Source organism: Oculina patagonica, chromosome 10, assembly GCF_052425735.1.
Source record: "Oculina patagonica isolate OP01 chromosome 10, crgOcupat, whole genome shotgun sequence".
Classification (NCBI taxonomy): domain Eukaryota; kingdom Metazoa; phylum Cnidaria; class Anthozoa; order Scleractinia; family Oculinidae; genus Oculina; species Oculina patagonica.
Genome location: NC_135767.1, coordinates 12,960,157 through 12,976,502, shown reverse-complemented (window position 1 = coordinate 12,976,502; position 16,346 = coordinate 12,960,157). Strand labels below are relative to the sequence as shown.

General features: G+C 42.9%; 2 protein-coding genes across 3 annotated transcripts in view; one reads left to right on the top strand and one right to left on the bottom strand.

Moving 5' to 3' along the window:
- The window catches only part of LOC144629195 (mediator of RNA polymerase II transcription subunit 20-like), a 316,942-nt gene that overhangs the window by 88,158 nt on the left and 212,438 nt on the right, over positions 1-16,346 (top strand). The gene's annotated exons all lie outside the window — the stretch shown is intronic.
- The window catches only part of LOC144628964 (voltage-dependent L-type calcium channel subunit alpha-1D-like), a 41,880-nt gene continuing 34,655 nt past the window's right edge, over positions 9,122-16,346 (bottom strand). For both annotated transcript variants that reach the window (XM_078487096.1, XM_078487097.1), the window contains 11 exons: positions 16,118-16,183; positions 15,329-15,420; positions 14,773-14,935; positions 13,924-14,148; positions 13,042-13,147; positions 12,602-12,712; positions 12,030-12,160; positions 11,153-11,269; positions 11,004-11,059; positions 10,370-10,478; positions 9,122-9,817 (listed from right to left, as the gene is read on the bottom strand). In XM_078487096.1, the coding sequence (XP_078343222.1) occupies positions 9,188-9,817; positions 10,370-10,478; positions 11,004-11,059; positions 11,153-11,269; positions 12,030-12,160; positions 12,602-12,712; positions 13,042-13,147; positions 13,924-14,148; positions 14,773-14,935; positions 15,329-15,420; positions 16,118-16,183 (1,806 nt within the window). In that variant the 3' untranslated portion in view covers positions 9,122-9,187. The remainder of the gene's footprint in view (positions 9,818-10,369; positions 10,479-11,003; positions 11,060-11,152; positions 11,270-12,029; positions 12,161-12,601; positions 12,713-13,041; positions 13,148-13,923; positions 14,149-14,772; positions 14,936-15,328; positions 15,421-16,117; positions 16,184-16,346) is intronic.

Genomic DNA, 16,346 nt, shown 5'->3' with positions numbered 1-16,346 from the left:
TGCACATCTTTTGTTTTTCACTCATACACTATGCATGAATTACGTAATCGCAATCTTTCTATTGGTTAGTTGCATGAACACACGTAACCACCTATTATGTTTTGCCAGGTTTTGTGCACTCTCGACGCCCAAAATAGCGAACAAAAACCTACAACAAAGAACTTTGCGGGATTTCATAACCATTTCCCTCTATTAACTATGCCTTAGATAACATGAGTTCCATATGGAACTCACCACCCAATTAAGACAAAAATCTACCACGAGGTCAATTTTCTGCCCTCAAATAACATGAGTTCCATAAGGAACTCACCGACCAGGTAAGATAGTAAACAATTCCCACCGGAGCCCTTACTCTCAATCACCCCGGTTATAGTTAAGTTATGGGAACGAGGCGACTCCGAAGGTGAGAGAGAGCGAGAGCTCCAATACGGCAAGTACAGAGGTCATCGCTGCGGGGAGGTGGGTGGGTCGCCAATGCTTCAGTCCTCCAGCACTTCACGAAAAGACAGAATACACGTGTACTGAGAAGCTATATATATACCTGTACATAGTCAGCGGCATGGCTTGCAGTTGCCAAAGTAACTGGGCACGTGGAATGGGAAATTAGGGTGTTTGTTCGCGCGGGCCCCGGTGAGAATAGTAAACAATTCCCACCGGAGCCCTTACTCTCAATCACCCCGGTTATAGTTAAGTTATGGGAACGAGGCGACTCCTACGGTACCCGCTCACGTAAGCCCCAAGCTAAGAACAGCCAACCTCGTTCCGAGGCTCTCTTTCTCTTTGCCTTTTTGTTAAGTGGGTGATTTCTCGGTACATTTTCTTAAACTTGAAAGAAAACAGGAGTCTTCCTCCCAAAACTCAGAAAGCGTGTAAGCATTTACAATAATATAATTACGGCAAGACACTAGTAAAACATAGCAAAATATGTCACCAAAACGAAACTAAAGAGAACAGCAACAAAAAGCAATCAAATGGACATTTCTAACTGATTGCTGGGGCCCGCCATGCGGGGTTTCCCCCCTACCAAACGCAATATCAGCTACCAAACGATTAAAGCCCGAAAAATACCGCAAGCTCGAGATCAAAACCGAAGTGAGCTCCGCGGAGTCAACCAGGACAACGAAAATAGTATATAAACGGTGTCTCAAAGATAACATACAACGACTTGGAAGGGGAAAAACCAACCACACGGCGAGCCCCGAAATACCCCGTCTAGGACAGAGTGTAAGGTTTAGATAACCCCTTTCGGGACAAGCCGACGCGGCGGTTAATCTCGCCTCCAGATACAACGATAATAAGTGATCTTTTTATATTTTTCCATTTCATTTTTCCTCTTTTTTAGTTCTCTTTTCTTGTTTTTTTTTTAAGTTTCTCATTTCTCTCTCATCTTGTAACTCGAGTCTCCTTTCTCTCAATATCTTTTTGTTAATCTCTTCATTTCCTTTCTACTTTTTTCTTTTTTTTCCTTCTCATTTCTTTTTCTTACTTCTTCTTTCTCTTATTTTTATCTCTTCATCTCTTTTCTTTTTTTTTCTTTTTTTCTTTTTTTTTCCTTTTCCTCTTTTCTTTTTTTTACTTCTTCTTTCTCGTATCTTTTTTTTTTATCTCTTCATCTCTTTTCTTTTTTTCTCTCCTTTTCTTTTTCTGACTTCTTCTTTTTCTCATTTTTTTTCACTCTTCATCTCTTTTCTTTTTCCTTTAAATTAGGGTGTTTGTTCGCGCGGGCCCCGGTGAGAATAAAATAATATAGCACATATGCTTCCTTCAGATAACATGAGTTCCATAAGGAACTCACCACCCAATTAAGACATAAAAGTCTGCTACCTCGCTATCCAATGGGACATAATAATCTACCACGAGGGCAATATGCTGCTGTCAGATAACATGAGTTCCATAAGGAACTCACCACCCAATTAAGACATGAAAATCTGTTACCAGGTCAATATGGTGTTCTCAGATAACATGAGTTCCATAAGGAACTCATCACCCAAGCATGACCTACTAATGTGGCACGAGGTTAATATGTTACGCTCAGAAAGCATCAGTTCCATAAGGAACTCAACACCCAAGTAAAACAAAATAATGTTGTAATGTCTGGACACCAGACAGGTCCTCGATGAAGGCGGATTCTCGCCAAGAAAACACACACACGTTTTCAAGCCGCCATCTTCCTTTATTGCACTACCCAAAATGCCTTAGGGCTGGGCCTACACAGGCAACCCAGTTACAAACACACTACATCTTCCCCCTTTTTTAAATGAACACAATGGGTACAATGAAAGGCTAGACAAAATCCGATACAACTGTAAACCATAACAAGTAAAGGATACAAATCCAAACGCAAATAAAAGCACTGTTTTGAAGTCTTAACTGGTAGTCTCTTGTTCAATAGATCACACTTCTTAGTCAAAACACTAAGTGTAGTCCTCACGGTCCATATCAGAAAACGATCTTAAGTAGCAAAGTCCTTAATAAGTTCGCTTAGCTTAGCCTTTTCCAGTAACATAATCCTTAAGCCAGCTTGGCTCAGTTCTTGTCCGCGTTGATCTTCGAGGTTCACTGGTCTGTTCTGGTACCCGAGTAACAGCGGGCTGTGGTGATGGTTCCATAACAGGCTCAGTCACTGATCCTTGTGCTGGGATCTCATCCAGTTCAGGAACAGGAAGGGTAGCTGGTTTCAGTAGTGTTTGCTGAACCAATGGCTGTGCTACTTGCTGAATTCCTAACTGCTGTGGCTGGCAAGCCTGTGGTCTTTGTCCAATGAACCTTTTCACATGGCCTACATTTCTCTTAAGTAGGGTTTCACCTCGCTCAATGACCACTAAGTCCCCTTTCATGGATATTACACTGTATGGGTCTGGATCATACACTGCAGACAGCTTGTTCTGTTTCCGCTTCAACAGCAACACCCTGTCTCCTTCTGCTATGTCTGACTCCGCAGCTCTCTTGTTAGCAGTTTCAGCCCCTCGCTTCTTCTGCTCTGCATCCTGATCCCGTGCCTGCTGGTCTGTGGTACTCGACCTCTCCTCCTCATCATCCCCTTCAAATTCTGGCATCTTTGTTCGCATCTTCCTTCCATACAATAGCTCAGCCGGGCTAACACCTGTAGTGGTGTGCGGTGTTGACCTGTAAGCAAGAAGATACTTCTGAAGCTCTTGCTGCCATGGTTTCCCTTCAGCTTGTGCGGCACGCATTGCCTTAAGGAGCGATTTATTCTGCCTTTCAACCTCTCCGTTCGCTCTCGGCCACAGTGGAATTGTCTTCTTGTGTTTGATTCCAAGCTCGTTAAGGAATTCCTCCATCTCTCGGCTAACTAAGTTTGTCCCATTATCTGTTCGTAATGTCTCAGGGATGCCATGTCTAGTAAAATGCTTCTCCAAGCACCTGATGATAACACTGCTAGTTGTGCTTCTCACTACATCCACCTCAATCCATCTGCTATAGTAGTCGACAGTCACAAGAAGGCTCTCCCCTGTTGGGAGTGGACCCATCAGATCTACTGCAAGGTCCCTCCATGGCTTTGTCGGCATGGTCGTTGTCTTCACAGGAGGTACGGTGGCAGCAGGAGCCACAGCTTGACATCCAAGGCATTTTTTGCAGTGACTTTCCACCATACTGTTCATATTCGGCCACCACACCTTGCTTCGGAGGCGATCTTTCGTTTTCACTATCCCTTGGTGTCCTTCGTGGGCTAACTCTAAGACCCGTTTACGCAAGCTCGCCGGAACAACAATCCGCATGCCTCTCATCACCAATCTGCTTCCAACCACAGTAATTTCATCACGCAACAACCTGTATGGACTAGGCGCTTTAGACCAGTCCCCTGTTTTCCAACAACGAAACACCTCAGCCAGTTCCTCATCTTTAGCGGAAGCTCTCTCTATCTCTCGGGTGGTCATTGCGCGTGGTGTAGCATTAACCGCTACCATTCTGACATACTCTTCGGTTACACCATCACGGGGCGAGGCTGGTATCTTTGTCAAACGACTAAGGCAATCAGCTATATTCTGGCCTGAGGGTACATGACGAACTGTGTACTTGAACGGCATAAGACGCAGGACCCATCTCTCAACTCTGGCTGATGGTTTAGATCTAGGACCATAGATAGCTTCCAGAGCCTTACAATCGGTGACAAGCTCAAATGACTGTAACCCAGATAGGTAGAGATGAAATCTCTCACCAGCCCAGACGACCGCTAGGGCCTCTTTCTCTGTCTGGCTGTATCGACGCTCGACATCACTCAAGCTTCGGCTCGCAAATGTGACTGCTCTCTTCACTCCTTGCTTTTCTTGCACGAGTATAGCCTCAAGTCCAACCGGACTTGCATCGGTAACCACTTCAGTTGGTGCATCCTTGTCGTAGAAGGCCATCATTGATGCCTCAGCCAACTGATTTTTCAGAGCCTCAAATGCTTCATTCTCCTCTTTGCCCCAATGCCACTTGGCATCTTGACGTGTCAGCTTCCTAAGTGGTTCCACAGTTGTCGCAAAATTAGGCAGGAACCGTGAACTGAAACTGACAAGTCCCAGAAAGCTTCGCAACTCGGCGACATTGGTCGGAGCCTCTGTTTCTCGAATAGCCTGTACTTTCTCTTCTGTCGGCCCCACACCATGTTTGTTTAAAAGCAGCCCCATGAACACGATCTGATTCATTCCAATCTTGCACTTATCCTTGTTGAGGGTAAGGTTTCTCTCTTGCAATCGATTAAGCAATGCAACAAGGTTTCTGTCGTGGTCCTCTGTTGTCTTTCCATGCACCACAATGTCGTCAGCGATGTTGGTCGCTCCAGGGCACCCAGCAATTGTTTGTCTAACAATGTTCTGGTATTGTTCTGGGGCGCTGTTAATACCAAAACTCAACCTCTTGTAGCGAAACAGTGAATCACCAGCTGAAAAGGTTGTGATGTCCCTGGAACCTTCTTCTAGCTCAATTTGATGGAAGCCCATGTTCATATCACTCTGTCCTCCCTCTCCTTCGGCAATGTTGCTCGCCTGACGCCGTGCCGTTTCCCACGCTCTCGCTTTCTCTATCGCTGCAGCAAGCTGTATATTTGGCTCCTCAAACAGCTTGGTCCGTAACTCCAAGGAAGAAACTTTCTCCAACAACTGATCTCTCACGGCGAATTCAAGTTCCTCAGGTCCATAGCTACAATGCCTTGCTTGTTTACGAAGTCTGAGCACGAATGAGTCGACATCTTCTCCCGGTTCTTGCTTTAGCTGGCGAAGAACATGCCTTTCGTACGCAGCATTTTCTTGCACTCGAAAATAAGCGTTCAGTGTTCGAACAGTTTGTAAATAAACATCATCATCTTGGCCTTCCGGAGCATTGATGATTGCCAGATTCTCGAAAATATCCTGCACGCCAGAACCAGCTCGATAGAGTAGTTCGTTCCTCTTTCTCGCGGCGTTTTGAAGATTTGCTTTCCCTTCGGCAAAGTATGTAAACCCTCGCAGCCAAACACGCCATCGCTCGCTCAATTCCGATTTCGAGCCCGAAATATCCATCGGTTGGATATTTGTCGCCGCCATACCACTAGAAAGGATTACTCTCGCAATCCTCGTCGCCAATGTAATGTCTGGACACCGGACAGGTCCTCGATGAAGGCGGATTCTCGCCAAGAAAACACGCACACGTTTTCAAGCCGCCATCTTCCTTTATTGCACTACCCACAATGCCTTAGGGCTGGGCCTACACAGGCAACCCAGTTACAAACACACTACAAATGTACACGAGGTCAATATGCTGCCCTTAGATAACGAAAGTTCCATAAGGTGCTCAGCACCCAAGTAAGACATAATAATGAACAACGAACCGAGTACTCATGAATAAAGATACCTTTTTGTTACACAAAAGAGTGGGTGTTCAAGGGTGTTCTTTCACTGGAAAATCCCGTACCATATTTTATCGAATGATAGCTCAGGGTGATCGTTCACAATAATTGGATGAAATAGAGTTATGCACAACGTAGGATTAATTTTACTACTTACGTCCAATCAGAATCGAGTAATTTTGAATTTCAATGGGAAACGAGACGATCTTGTATGGTCTTCAGATCAATTTCGAAACCTTTCAAGACATGATCGGAAATTTCTTAATATTGTTGTTCAAAATCATTATCACTTTCACAGAATAATATTGGCTGTGGTCACATCTATGACGTAACTTAAGTTTAACTTTAGTGAGTATCAAGTTACGTGACGTCATACCTAACAGTAGTTAGTGCTTTCGGTTGACTTTGCGGTCACACCAATGCAGTGAACTACAGTTAGTTCTGATAAGCATTTGGATAATTTCGAATAAAAATTAGTTCACGACAGCCCTTGTTGTTGACCTGTTGAATGCAGAGAAAAGTTGTCTAGTTGTCTTTTGTTTTTCCATTTTTGTACGTCAACTCGGCGTCGTACAAAAATATGAATTGATTGTGAATGCCAAAGTCGTGAAGGTTTAAATTATTGTGAGCCTCCTTGAAGCACCTGTAAGTACTTATTTAACACGTTTCTTGAACATAATTTACCTTATAATTTACCAAATGGTCACGATGCCGAACTTATCCGTCATCCGTTCATGGCAGATATCCTGTATTGTACCTGACTTGTCCCCAGTCGTCTTCATATAGCACGCGGCAAAGATACAGCGGAGGGAGATGGGTACCGAGAAAGGGAGCGCAAGCGGAGTTGCTGCTTCCCCAACTCGCGCGCGTGCTTCTCCCTTTGCCGCGTGCTATATGAAGACGACTGGGGACGAGTCAGGTATTTTACTTGAACCCATCGATTAATTTCCGCGCGCTCTCACTGGACAAAATACCACACCTGGTACAAAATCGAACGACGATTATACCCCACCCGATTCATTCACTCGATGCATTCATTTCAATCCCAATTACACCGTGATAATCACTGTTGGGTTTTTCCTTTTTTATCGCGACAAAGCGCGCGCCAGAAATTAATCGGAGGGTTATAAAATAATAAGCTCCTTTCTGGCTTGCTGGTATATTGGAAGATAATGCCTTTGGCTGAAAGATTGTCCTCAAAATTTTACAGTTGCCCTCGAAGCTTCGCTTCACGGCCAACTGTTCATTTTTCGGACAATCTTTCAGCCTGGAGCGTTATCCTCCAATATACCAGCCGCCTGTAGAAAAGGTTTATTGGAGGAAACATTTCAAACATCAATAAAACTATCGCAAAGTAGTGATAACAACACATTTTCGTACAAAATATTATTTATTTGCAGATCAATTCTCATATTTTTTCAGCTTTTCGATTTATATACTGCCTTACAGGCGCGCGAAATTTTTCTTTATAAAAATTAAAATCTTTATTTACAACCTGGTACAAATGGCTCTACAATACAATAAAAATTTGCTCTAGGATCTACTATATACCTTGTTCCTTGATTTCGCTGGGGCATAAATATGGTGCTACAAAAATATCTTCCCTGTACTGAGACACTTCAGTATTGAATATTGTATAACTCTTCCAAAATGTTGTCTTCGGGTTTCGACAACAAAAACTGAACACACTGGGCTTAATGCACACGGTTCTTCAGTGGAACCTCGACATCCTCGTACCCGGGGTCTCCTTCCCCCCAGCGTCGCGCGACACTGACAGTTCCTTTGAGTCCGTTCGGACTTCCGTCGCTCCCGGCTTCCCCGCCCTTTTGTGTTTTTTCCGGTCATTTTATGTCCCAATCAGATTTATCCTCACGACTTCGGGTCCTCGTTCTCAGCTTCGCAGTGGAACGGAGACTCAAAGTGCGAGAATGGGAACCTCGATAAAACGAAGGGCCAAGGGACTGGCAAAATATGTTCTCTATAACGAGGTTTCGTTATATTGGGGTTCTTTTCTATATATTTTAATATTAGGGGCGAAGATCGTTCGTTATACCGAGGACTTCGTTATACAGAGGTTCGTTAAATCGAGGTTCCACTGTACACAGTTAAATCGAGGTTCCACTGTACACATAATTTGCACAACTTTAAAGTTAACATATTAGTACAAAGACAATTTTCTCGAGGTAATTGCTACAATTCAAGTATTCGTAAAGGTTTTTTTTGCTGTTTCAAAGATTCTTCTTGCCTCTTGATGGCGTAATCGGGTTTCTCAGTATTGTACGAACCATTGTTAGCCAAATATGGAGCACAAAATAGGATTTTTTTATTGACAACTTACCTAGCAAAGGAGCTTATTAAATGACTATTATCTCACTTTCTAACGAAACAAAGTTACGCTCATCAAAACCTGAAAATCATCTTTGACTGTCACCAATTCGTTATAAAACAAATCAACCTCTAACTGAAGCTTTTTTCGAACTAGCGTTTGTTTAACGGGCACATAAACATTAATATTTCAAAAAACATTCCGAATCAATGTGTTCAGGAAATTTACAAACAAAAACTACCCGAAGCAAAACACTTGTAAAATTTATATACCTCTGTAAACTAAAACTGTATGTCTTCAATTTCTCGTAGCTACTAGTTTAAGCTTTAGAACTAAAATCAAGCTCAGATTTGACTGCATCCGTTAAGCTGAATTTTTTTTAGTTAAAAGCAATTCCGAAAAATACTACCAAAAAAATAAAACCGTCGGCATTAATATAATAAAAAGAAGCGATTTTGAAGTTGCCAGCTTCCGTTTCAAACTTCATCATACCATAAACTAAAACATTCTTACAAAGAAACAGCATACAATACAACAAATTAATGCAATAAATATAATATTAATCCTAATAGCTTCTTGCTACGTTTGCATCTAACTGCGCAATATTAAATTATATTTCCTATGTCTTTATAAAAATCTAAAACCTTTCACTAGCCTTTAGATGAAAGGGAAGGTATGTTATATAAAAGATAGCAAATTATGCACTACAATTTCAATTGGCTTTAACGCAGATAATTTACCTGTGCTAAATGCGTCTAAGATTTACACTTTGTAATTTTCACGACCATTTTGCAAGCCGTGGATGTTCATTATTTGGAACTTGCTCTGTTACCGCTAGCCCAAAACCGCGGGCGTTTCCAGAACGCGTTTCTTGATGAAAACGTTGCTGGCAATTGTGGCGGGTTGCAAATGCATGGTCACGCGGTCACGCGCCGAATGGCTGCGACACGTCCGTGTCCGTCCGTGGCTGCGTCACTTAGAAACCAGCTAAATTTTCCTCGTCAATTTTCTGTCTCGATTAAGCAGACACATCAAAGATCGGTAATTATAATGGGAGTGTCGGGTTCGCTTGACCAGCGAGGCGAGATGTAAGGCGAGCTCCTAGCACTATCTGCCTCTGTCGGAATTCTGTCATCGCCGATGTCCTCTTCTTCAGTGGCAGAATCTCGGTCGCTAGCTTGAGCTAAAATCCTTTCTGCGGCTTCGTTAAGGTCATCTTCCGACACGTCGAAAGCTTCGGCAATTTCTTGTTCCGCAACCCGCACAAGCGGATCGTCCAAGGTTATAGAGACGCCTTCATCGACTAACGCACTCTCTAGAAGGCTTTTTATACTTGCTGACCTCTTACGTTCGAGTTCTCGCTTCATATACGAAACGTCTCCAGAGGCTGGTCGAGGCGGCATGCCTAAAACTTCGCTCCTACTTCGCTGTCTTACATAAGCTATTGGTTCATGTGTTTGATCTTCAACAGGCCTTAATGGCAAGCTTGTCGCTGTTTTCAGGCCTGCATGCCCTTTGACGGTAGAAGGTCCCGGATCATCCGGGTCGCTTAAAGGAAGTTCAATGCGAGGCTGTTCGGCCTCGCTTTCATTCGCGTTCTCATCCGCTGACGTGCCAGCTGTAGGAACTAAGAATCTTTGATCACTGAACATAGTTGAAGCCTGGAACAAAAACACAAAAGAAAACAATCACTGAGAAAACTGCAATAAAGAAAATGCAAATCTAAAGACAAATTATAGCTGACTACAACAATAAAACGTCGCTATTCTATAAACGACTTCAAAGATTTAATCATCGCGACGCTGTTACGAATTTTTCATCAACGTTCCGTGTAATGAGAAAACAGAATTTCTATCGTTTGCTTTAGTGTCAGTTTTTTATGGGAGGCGCGGTGGCCCAATGGTTAGCGCGCCGGACTCCGGATCGAACGGTCCGGGTTCGAGCCCTGGCCAGGGTCATTGTGTTGTGTTCTTGGGCAAGACACTTTACTCTCGCAGTGCCTCTCTCAACACTGTTGTGTAAATGGGTATTGGTGGAATAATGCTGGGGGGGTACTCTGCGATGGACTAGCATCCCATTCAGGGGGGGGGGGGAGTAGGAATATCCCTAGCCGCTTTATGCTATCGAAACCGGGACAAGCTCCGGCAATATGGGCCACTTGGCTCGAGGCTTCCCTTTTAAGGACCACTTTAAGTGCTTATTGTTTTACTTACTTTTGTTTCACTAAGATTTGACATGGAAGAGCTCTTCTTCTTTGTGTCAAGACCATTTCCATTTTTTCCGAAAAAAGCAGAGAGGCGGAAAGAGTTTGGTCGCTTAAAACTACAACAATAAATCAGAAATATAACTCAAAGGGTTAAAGGGAATTGTTCCATTCTCAGGAAAAATTATATAACGCTTCCTTTGCATGACTACGTGACTAAACGTGATCAGTAAGATTGCGTGTTTTTTCATGGTGTGACTTTCATGCATTCAGACGAAATTGTGCGTGATGTTAAGCTAGGCGAATAGCAACATCCAAAGCCATGACTGTCACACAATCAGTAAGAATAAAACAAAGAGAGATGGATTTCTGGTTTAGGTTAGGTACAGTTAAACAGGTGAAATGATGAAATCTGATGAAATATTGTTAAGTGCATGTGATTATTATCAAGTTAAGTACCAATGCCGTGACTGTCACACAATCGCTAACATAGCGCGAGTGTCACGCATGAGGTGGACAAAAGTCATTTTCATTGGTTAGTAAACATCAATCTGATAAAATGATGAAAATGGACATATGATAAAATAATGTTATGTGTACGTCAAGAAAGCGTGACTGTCACGAAATCTGTAGACTTGGGTTACCTGTGACGCGGCGATACTGACACTGCATTTTTAAGATTCTCCCAGAATCCCTTGTGCTACAAGCAAATCAAAACACGGAGTTACAAATCAAAGAAAGTAACAACACAAGAATTTCATCACTAAGAGCTACTAAGCAAGTTGCAATTTACCTGGGCTTTTTGTGATGCGTCTTCTTTTAAGTACAACTCATCGTCATCGCTCCCCAGCTGACCGGAAATGGCCCGACGTAGCTGTGGTCCGAGGCCATGAAGCGTTCTAAGCCCTGCCTGGGAAGTAAGAATACATAGAAAGGTGAAAATTATACAGACAGTCGAAGAGCTTCCTTTTCTTGAGGCTCAGTCAGAAAATGGCACAGAAAGCACTGCGAAAATTGTGACCCTAGCCGGGAGAATTTAGAATTTTCCTGCCCCACACGAGGCACGAAATTTTCCCTCCAATAGACCATTTTACAGTTCTGTTAATTGTAACCGAGCCTTTGTGTAAAAGCGAGGTGTGGGTTGACGTGATGATAGAGATTAGCAACTAGTTAGCATAATACCAGGATAATTTACATTTGAAAAGAAGCAAGAAAACCAATTTTCGCCTGCCAGTATCCCGCCATCTTTTAGCTTTTTCATTTTATTTCTTCTTTGTTGTTGTTGTTTATATGGTAAATAATCATTTAACATTCACTAAGGTTTGTCTCTACAAAAGTTTTCTGTCTCCTTCCTCTGTCTGTTGGTGTGTTTCCGCCGCTGTTCCCCCATCTTTTCCTTTTCCTTTTTTTCTTGTTTGTTGTGTTGGCAAAGCATCTTTAATATTCACCAAGGTTTGTATCACTACAAAAAGTCAATTCTAGCCTCACGACTGCTCAAAGGTCTGTTCCCTAAGCACAGAACTGTAAAATGGGCTATTGGTATTTGCTTCTCCGAATAACGGAAGTATCTAAAACTGTTCTAGCACTAACACTCGCCTTGGTTATCCCGTAATGCGAAGAAAAAGAAACTTAAAAAAATACAAATCCTATACACGGTGACCGCGTTTTACCTGTAAAGCCACAGTGCTGCTTCCAGGTACCTCGTTGGCCTGGTCTTCTGCTTTCTGTCTCGCTTTGAAGCGACGAAAGTATTCTTGAATCAAGTAAGTGGCGTAGAACTTACCCACTGTGACGTCATCACCTTGCAGGAATAAAACAACACAACGGTAAGTTGTCTTGTTACATTGAAGCGCTTTCCATTCTTAACTTTTTGATTGATTCTTGGCATCTTGTTGTTCAGATACCTCAGTCACTCAAAGAGCCGATAACCACATGTGGAATTTATCGGCATAATTATAGAGTGTTTTATGGCAGCCATGTTGGAGGAGTCAAACAATAAAATATATTTGCACAAATTTTTTTTTTCAAAGGAAAATCATTTTATTGTTTCACCCCTCCAATATGGCGCCATGAACACACTCTATAGAAACAATCGACCTGTAGCATATTTACTGTAAATTCACTCGTTTTGTCATGATTTCCCCTCGTAAATCTTTTCTTCGTTTAACACGTTTCACCCGTCATCCATAGCCAAAACAAAACAGCTGAAATAAAGAGTCCTCGACAAAATCAAGTTACTTACGCACTCCAGGAGGTTGTACCACTTTATCTAAGAGTTCCATTGAAGTCTTGGGCCAGATGCGAAGAATAATATTCCGGACTTCTTCATTAGCTTTGTCTATCGATCCTTTCCCTACAAAAACAAGAAATCCATTCATGTAACACAGGGGGAGGGGGGGGGGGGCTCGGCCTTCTGGCGTGCGGCCTGCCGTGGTCTTTCTCGCCGGCGTCACCGTCCTCCCCCTCCTTCCTCGCCCGCGCCTCGGCTCTCGCCTCGTTCCGCCCGTTGTCCCTGGTCTCGGTCTCCCCCCCCCCCCCCCCAACACTAACAAAAGCTGGGTTTTCCGCTACATCCCAAATCTTACAAGTTGATATTTAGAGCATTGCGCCCTGACAAAACACAACACACACATAATAAAGAAAATTGCAATAATGTCTTGTGCAACAAGGTCTGTACTGTACCTTCTGGTCTTTTTATGTTCAGAGATGATCGTATTAGTCCAAATAGAGTTGCATTGAAGTCGACCATCCCATCTTTTGTCAGTGGCATGTTCATGGTTACAAGACGCTGAAAAAATATTGAGATAAACAAACTTAACAGAACTCTCGCCACGGCTCCCTAACAGTGTATTACCCTTTGGGCTTACAAATCACTAGTTCGCAACGACTTTTCAACTCTTCATCCTTGGAAGTCTGATTGCGCTGTTAGGAATGCTTGATTGGGAAATGTTAAGTGCAACAGGCAGCATCAGAACCTTTTATTAGTTTTGGCAATTTGGTTGGGAAAATTTCCACTGTCGTCCTGCATCCACTTAATCCCCCCCCCCCCCCCTGAAGCAATAGCACTGTAAGTTAGTACCAGTCTCCCCATTTCAATTGCGGTCGACCAAACTATTTCAACGTACTGGAATTCTTGGTGGAAGAGAACTCTCTGAATCTAATCAAACTATTTTTGGCACAACAATGAGTTGCCATAACTGCCAGATATTAACATAACAATCCCAGATAAAGGCAGCCCCAGACATTCTACCCCTAGGAATAAATGGGTTAGAGAACCCCCCTGGGGAAGTGTTGTTGGGTGTACACCCCTCGGCAAAGGTACCTGCATGCCCCAAACTGAAACATCGCCCCTTTCACCCTGAAAAAGACTGGATCTGGGAATTAAGTGGAGGAGTGTCGAGAAAATACACCTCGCAAAACTATCTACCACCTGCCTGCGTCGCCCCTCCTCCCGCCGGCGCGCCTCCGCGGGGCCCTCTACCACCTCTTACAATCCCTTCTCCTTGCAACCACTGTTCTGTTCGCCTCAAACATTAAACACTATATTCAAGGCCTTTATTTTACCTTGCATGCTTCTCTGTGTGGACAGAACTTTCCAAATCCCAGGGGAGGTGCTATACGCTTTAGAACAGTCACGATGTCCACGTGTTTGACGCAACCACGTGCCTCGGGATCATACTCTGACCAGACCCTCACGTACTCGTCCAAATGATGAGGACCAAGAATTGACCAGTCACGTGTTAGGTAGTCAAAATTGTCCATAATGACAGCCACGAACAAGTTGATGATCTAAAACAGGGCGAAAAAGAACAAGGCGAACAACATTGTCAACAAATATATCTTTAAGATACTTGCATTTTTATGCCATGGATGGTGAATTAAAAAAAAATGCCACAAAATCCGTCTCACCCTCCTTTATTCTTAAGCATCTTTGTTTCTTTTTGGAGTTTTTCTTCCTTGCAAACTATTGTTTTGATGCTTCCTTCAGTTCTTACATTACGGTAAAATGTTCTATATAAATATTACATAACTTTCTCAAAGGCTTTTCATTGTGGCATATTAATCCAACATATCGCCTAGAATCGTTTGATATAAATATCAATTGTCCCTTCAACAATTCAAGAGCCCCTTTTGAGTTCGTGTAAGGAGCGAAGAAAAAAAAATAGATTGAAACACAATTGTCAAAGTTCAAACGACGAAAATAGTCAATAATAAATTATTATTCCAGGTGTACGACAAGTTACCCCTACAGCTCAACAAGGGGTATTTATCAAACATAAATTGTTCAAGTTCAGTCGTTCTACCTGAGATACCACTTAGTTGAATATCCACATTGGTGGGCTCTCCGCCGTGCGGGCTCTCTCCAGTCTTCCTCATTCTCCACGTGTTAAGGATACATGGCGCCTTTCTTACCAAGAATGAACAGATGGAGTAAAATGACACGAAATAGAAGTAGGCAAAGTCCGAGCCACACAATCCCGAGGGTTCTTGCGGGTCGGCGTTCGGGTCACACTTGACGTCATCTCGATGCGTGCACGCTAACATAATTTGCTGCCAGTTTTCACCAGTGGCAGACCTGGAGTTAAAAGTAACGAGCAATTAGACAAAAAAGTATAATTTATAGTAGAATTATTAATTTAATTTCAATTTTTCTGAGCTTAGTGATTGGTTTAAAAAAACGTCGTGCAGAGGTTTCGACCAATCATATCAAAGATGTTGTCCTCTCCGCACGAAGCCTATTCCTGCGCAGACGTTCTTGTCTTGTCACACAATCTCGCCGTTAGATAGAAAAGACTGCGTGACACGCCAAAACAGATTAGGTGACAACCCAAACGGAAGTCATAAATAGCACAAGAAGTAATTGTAGTCTTTGACGTGAGAATGGAGGATAACATCTTCACCCTTTAATAAGTGGTTCACTTTAGTGGGTTTAAGCTGTCACAAAATAGCACGCTTCTGTTCACTTTACCTGAAAAGCACCATAAGTGACTGTGGAAACGTCTGGAAGTTGTTATTCCTGTTTATTGAAGTGTCAGAATCGACAGCGATACGACCAAACATCTGCAGAAACACAATCGATGTTAGACAGAATCATATGAATAGCGTACTTGAAATAAGAGGGGGGAGATGAGGAGATAAAGGAAAGGGAGGGGGGGGGGGAGAGAAAGTAGAAGAGGGGAGAAATAGTCAAGCTAGAACGAATTTTGGAGGCCCAGACTTTTCACATCAGGAGCCGTATTGTTAGGGGGGAGATGAGGAGATAAAGGAAAGGGAGGGGGGGGGAAGAGAAAGTAGAAGAGGGAAGAAATGGTCAAGCTAGAACGAATTTTGGAGGCCCAGACTTTTCACTATGTCCAGGATTGAACGCAGGTTTGTTTAATGAGTCTTCATGTTTGACTGTGTTTTGCATTTCCATTTCTTCATTTTGACATTGTGTTTTGGTGAATTTTTTAATAGGACACTTTGTGATCCTGTCATGAGGGATCTCAAGCGTCAATCCTGATCTGAGACTTTTGGACAGTTCTCGTTCTCTTTTGCCGCTGGGGTCCCCTATACAGCGTTTTCATATGACGTCACGGCAGCCATATTGGTGTACCAAAACAATGAACCGGCGGCCATATTGGTTTACCAAACCACTCCTCCGGGGACTGAACTTTCTTCTTATGCAAACATCGTCTTTTGTGTCAGTAAACCAATATGGCCGCTGGTCACGTGAGTAAAAACGATCTATTGATTCGTACCCGGATGCAAATCTTACCTGCATTCCAATGACAGCATAAATAAAGAACATCATCACAATCAAAAGAGCCACATAAGGGAGAGCCTGGAACGAACGAAAAACAAAAGTGAAAACATTGTAATTGTAGAGGAGAGGGGCAGAAGAGAAATTAATAAGAAAGAGAGAAAGAGAGAAGGAACTTAACTCTTAGTTGGATTTCCTAATCAAGGAAAACTATTGCGGCTTATCGCATCTTGTCAAAATTCTA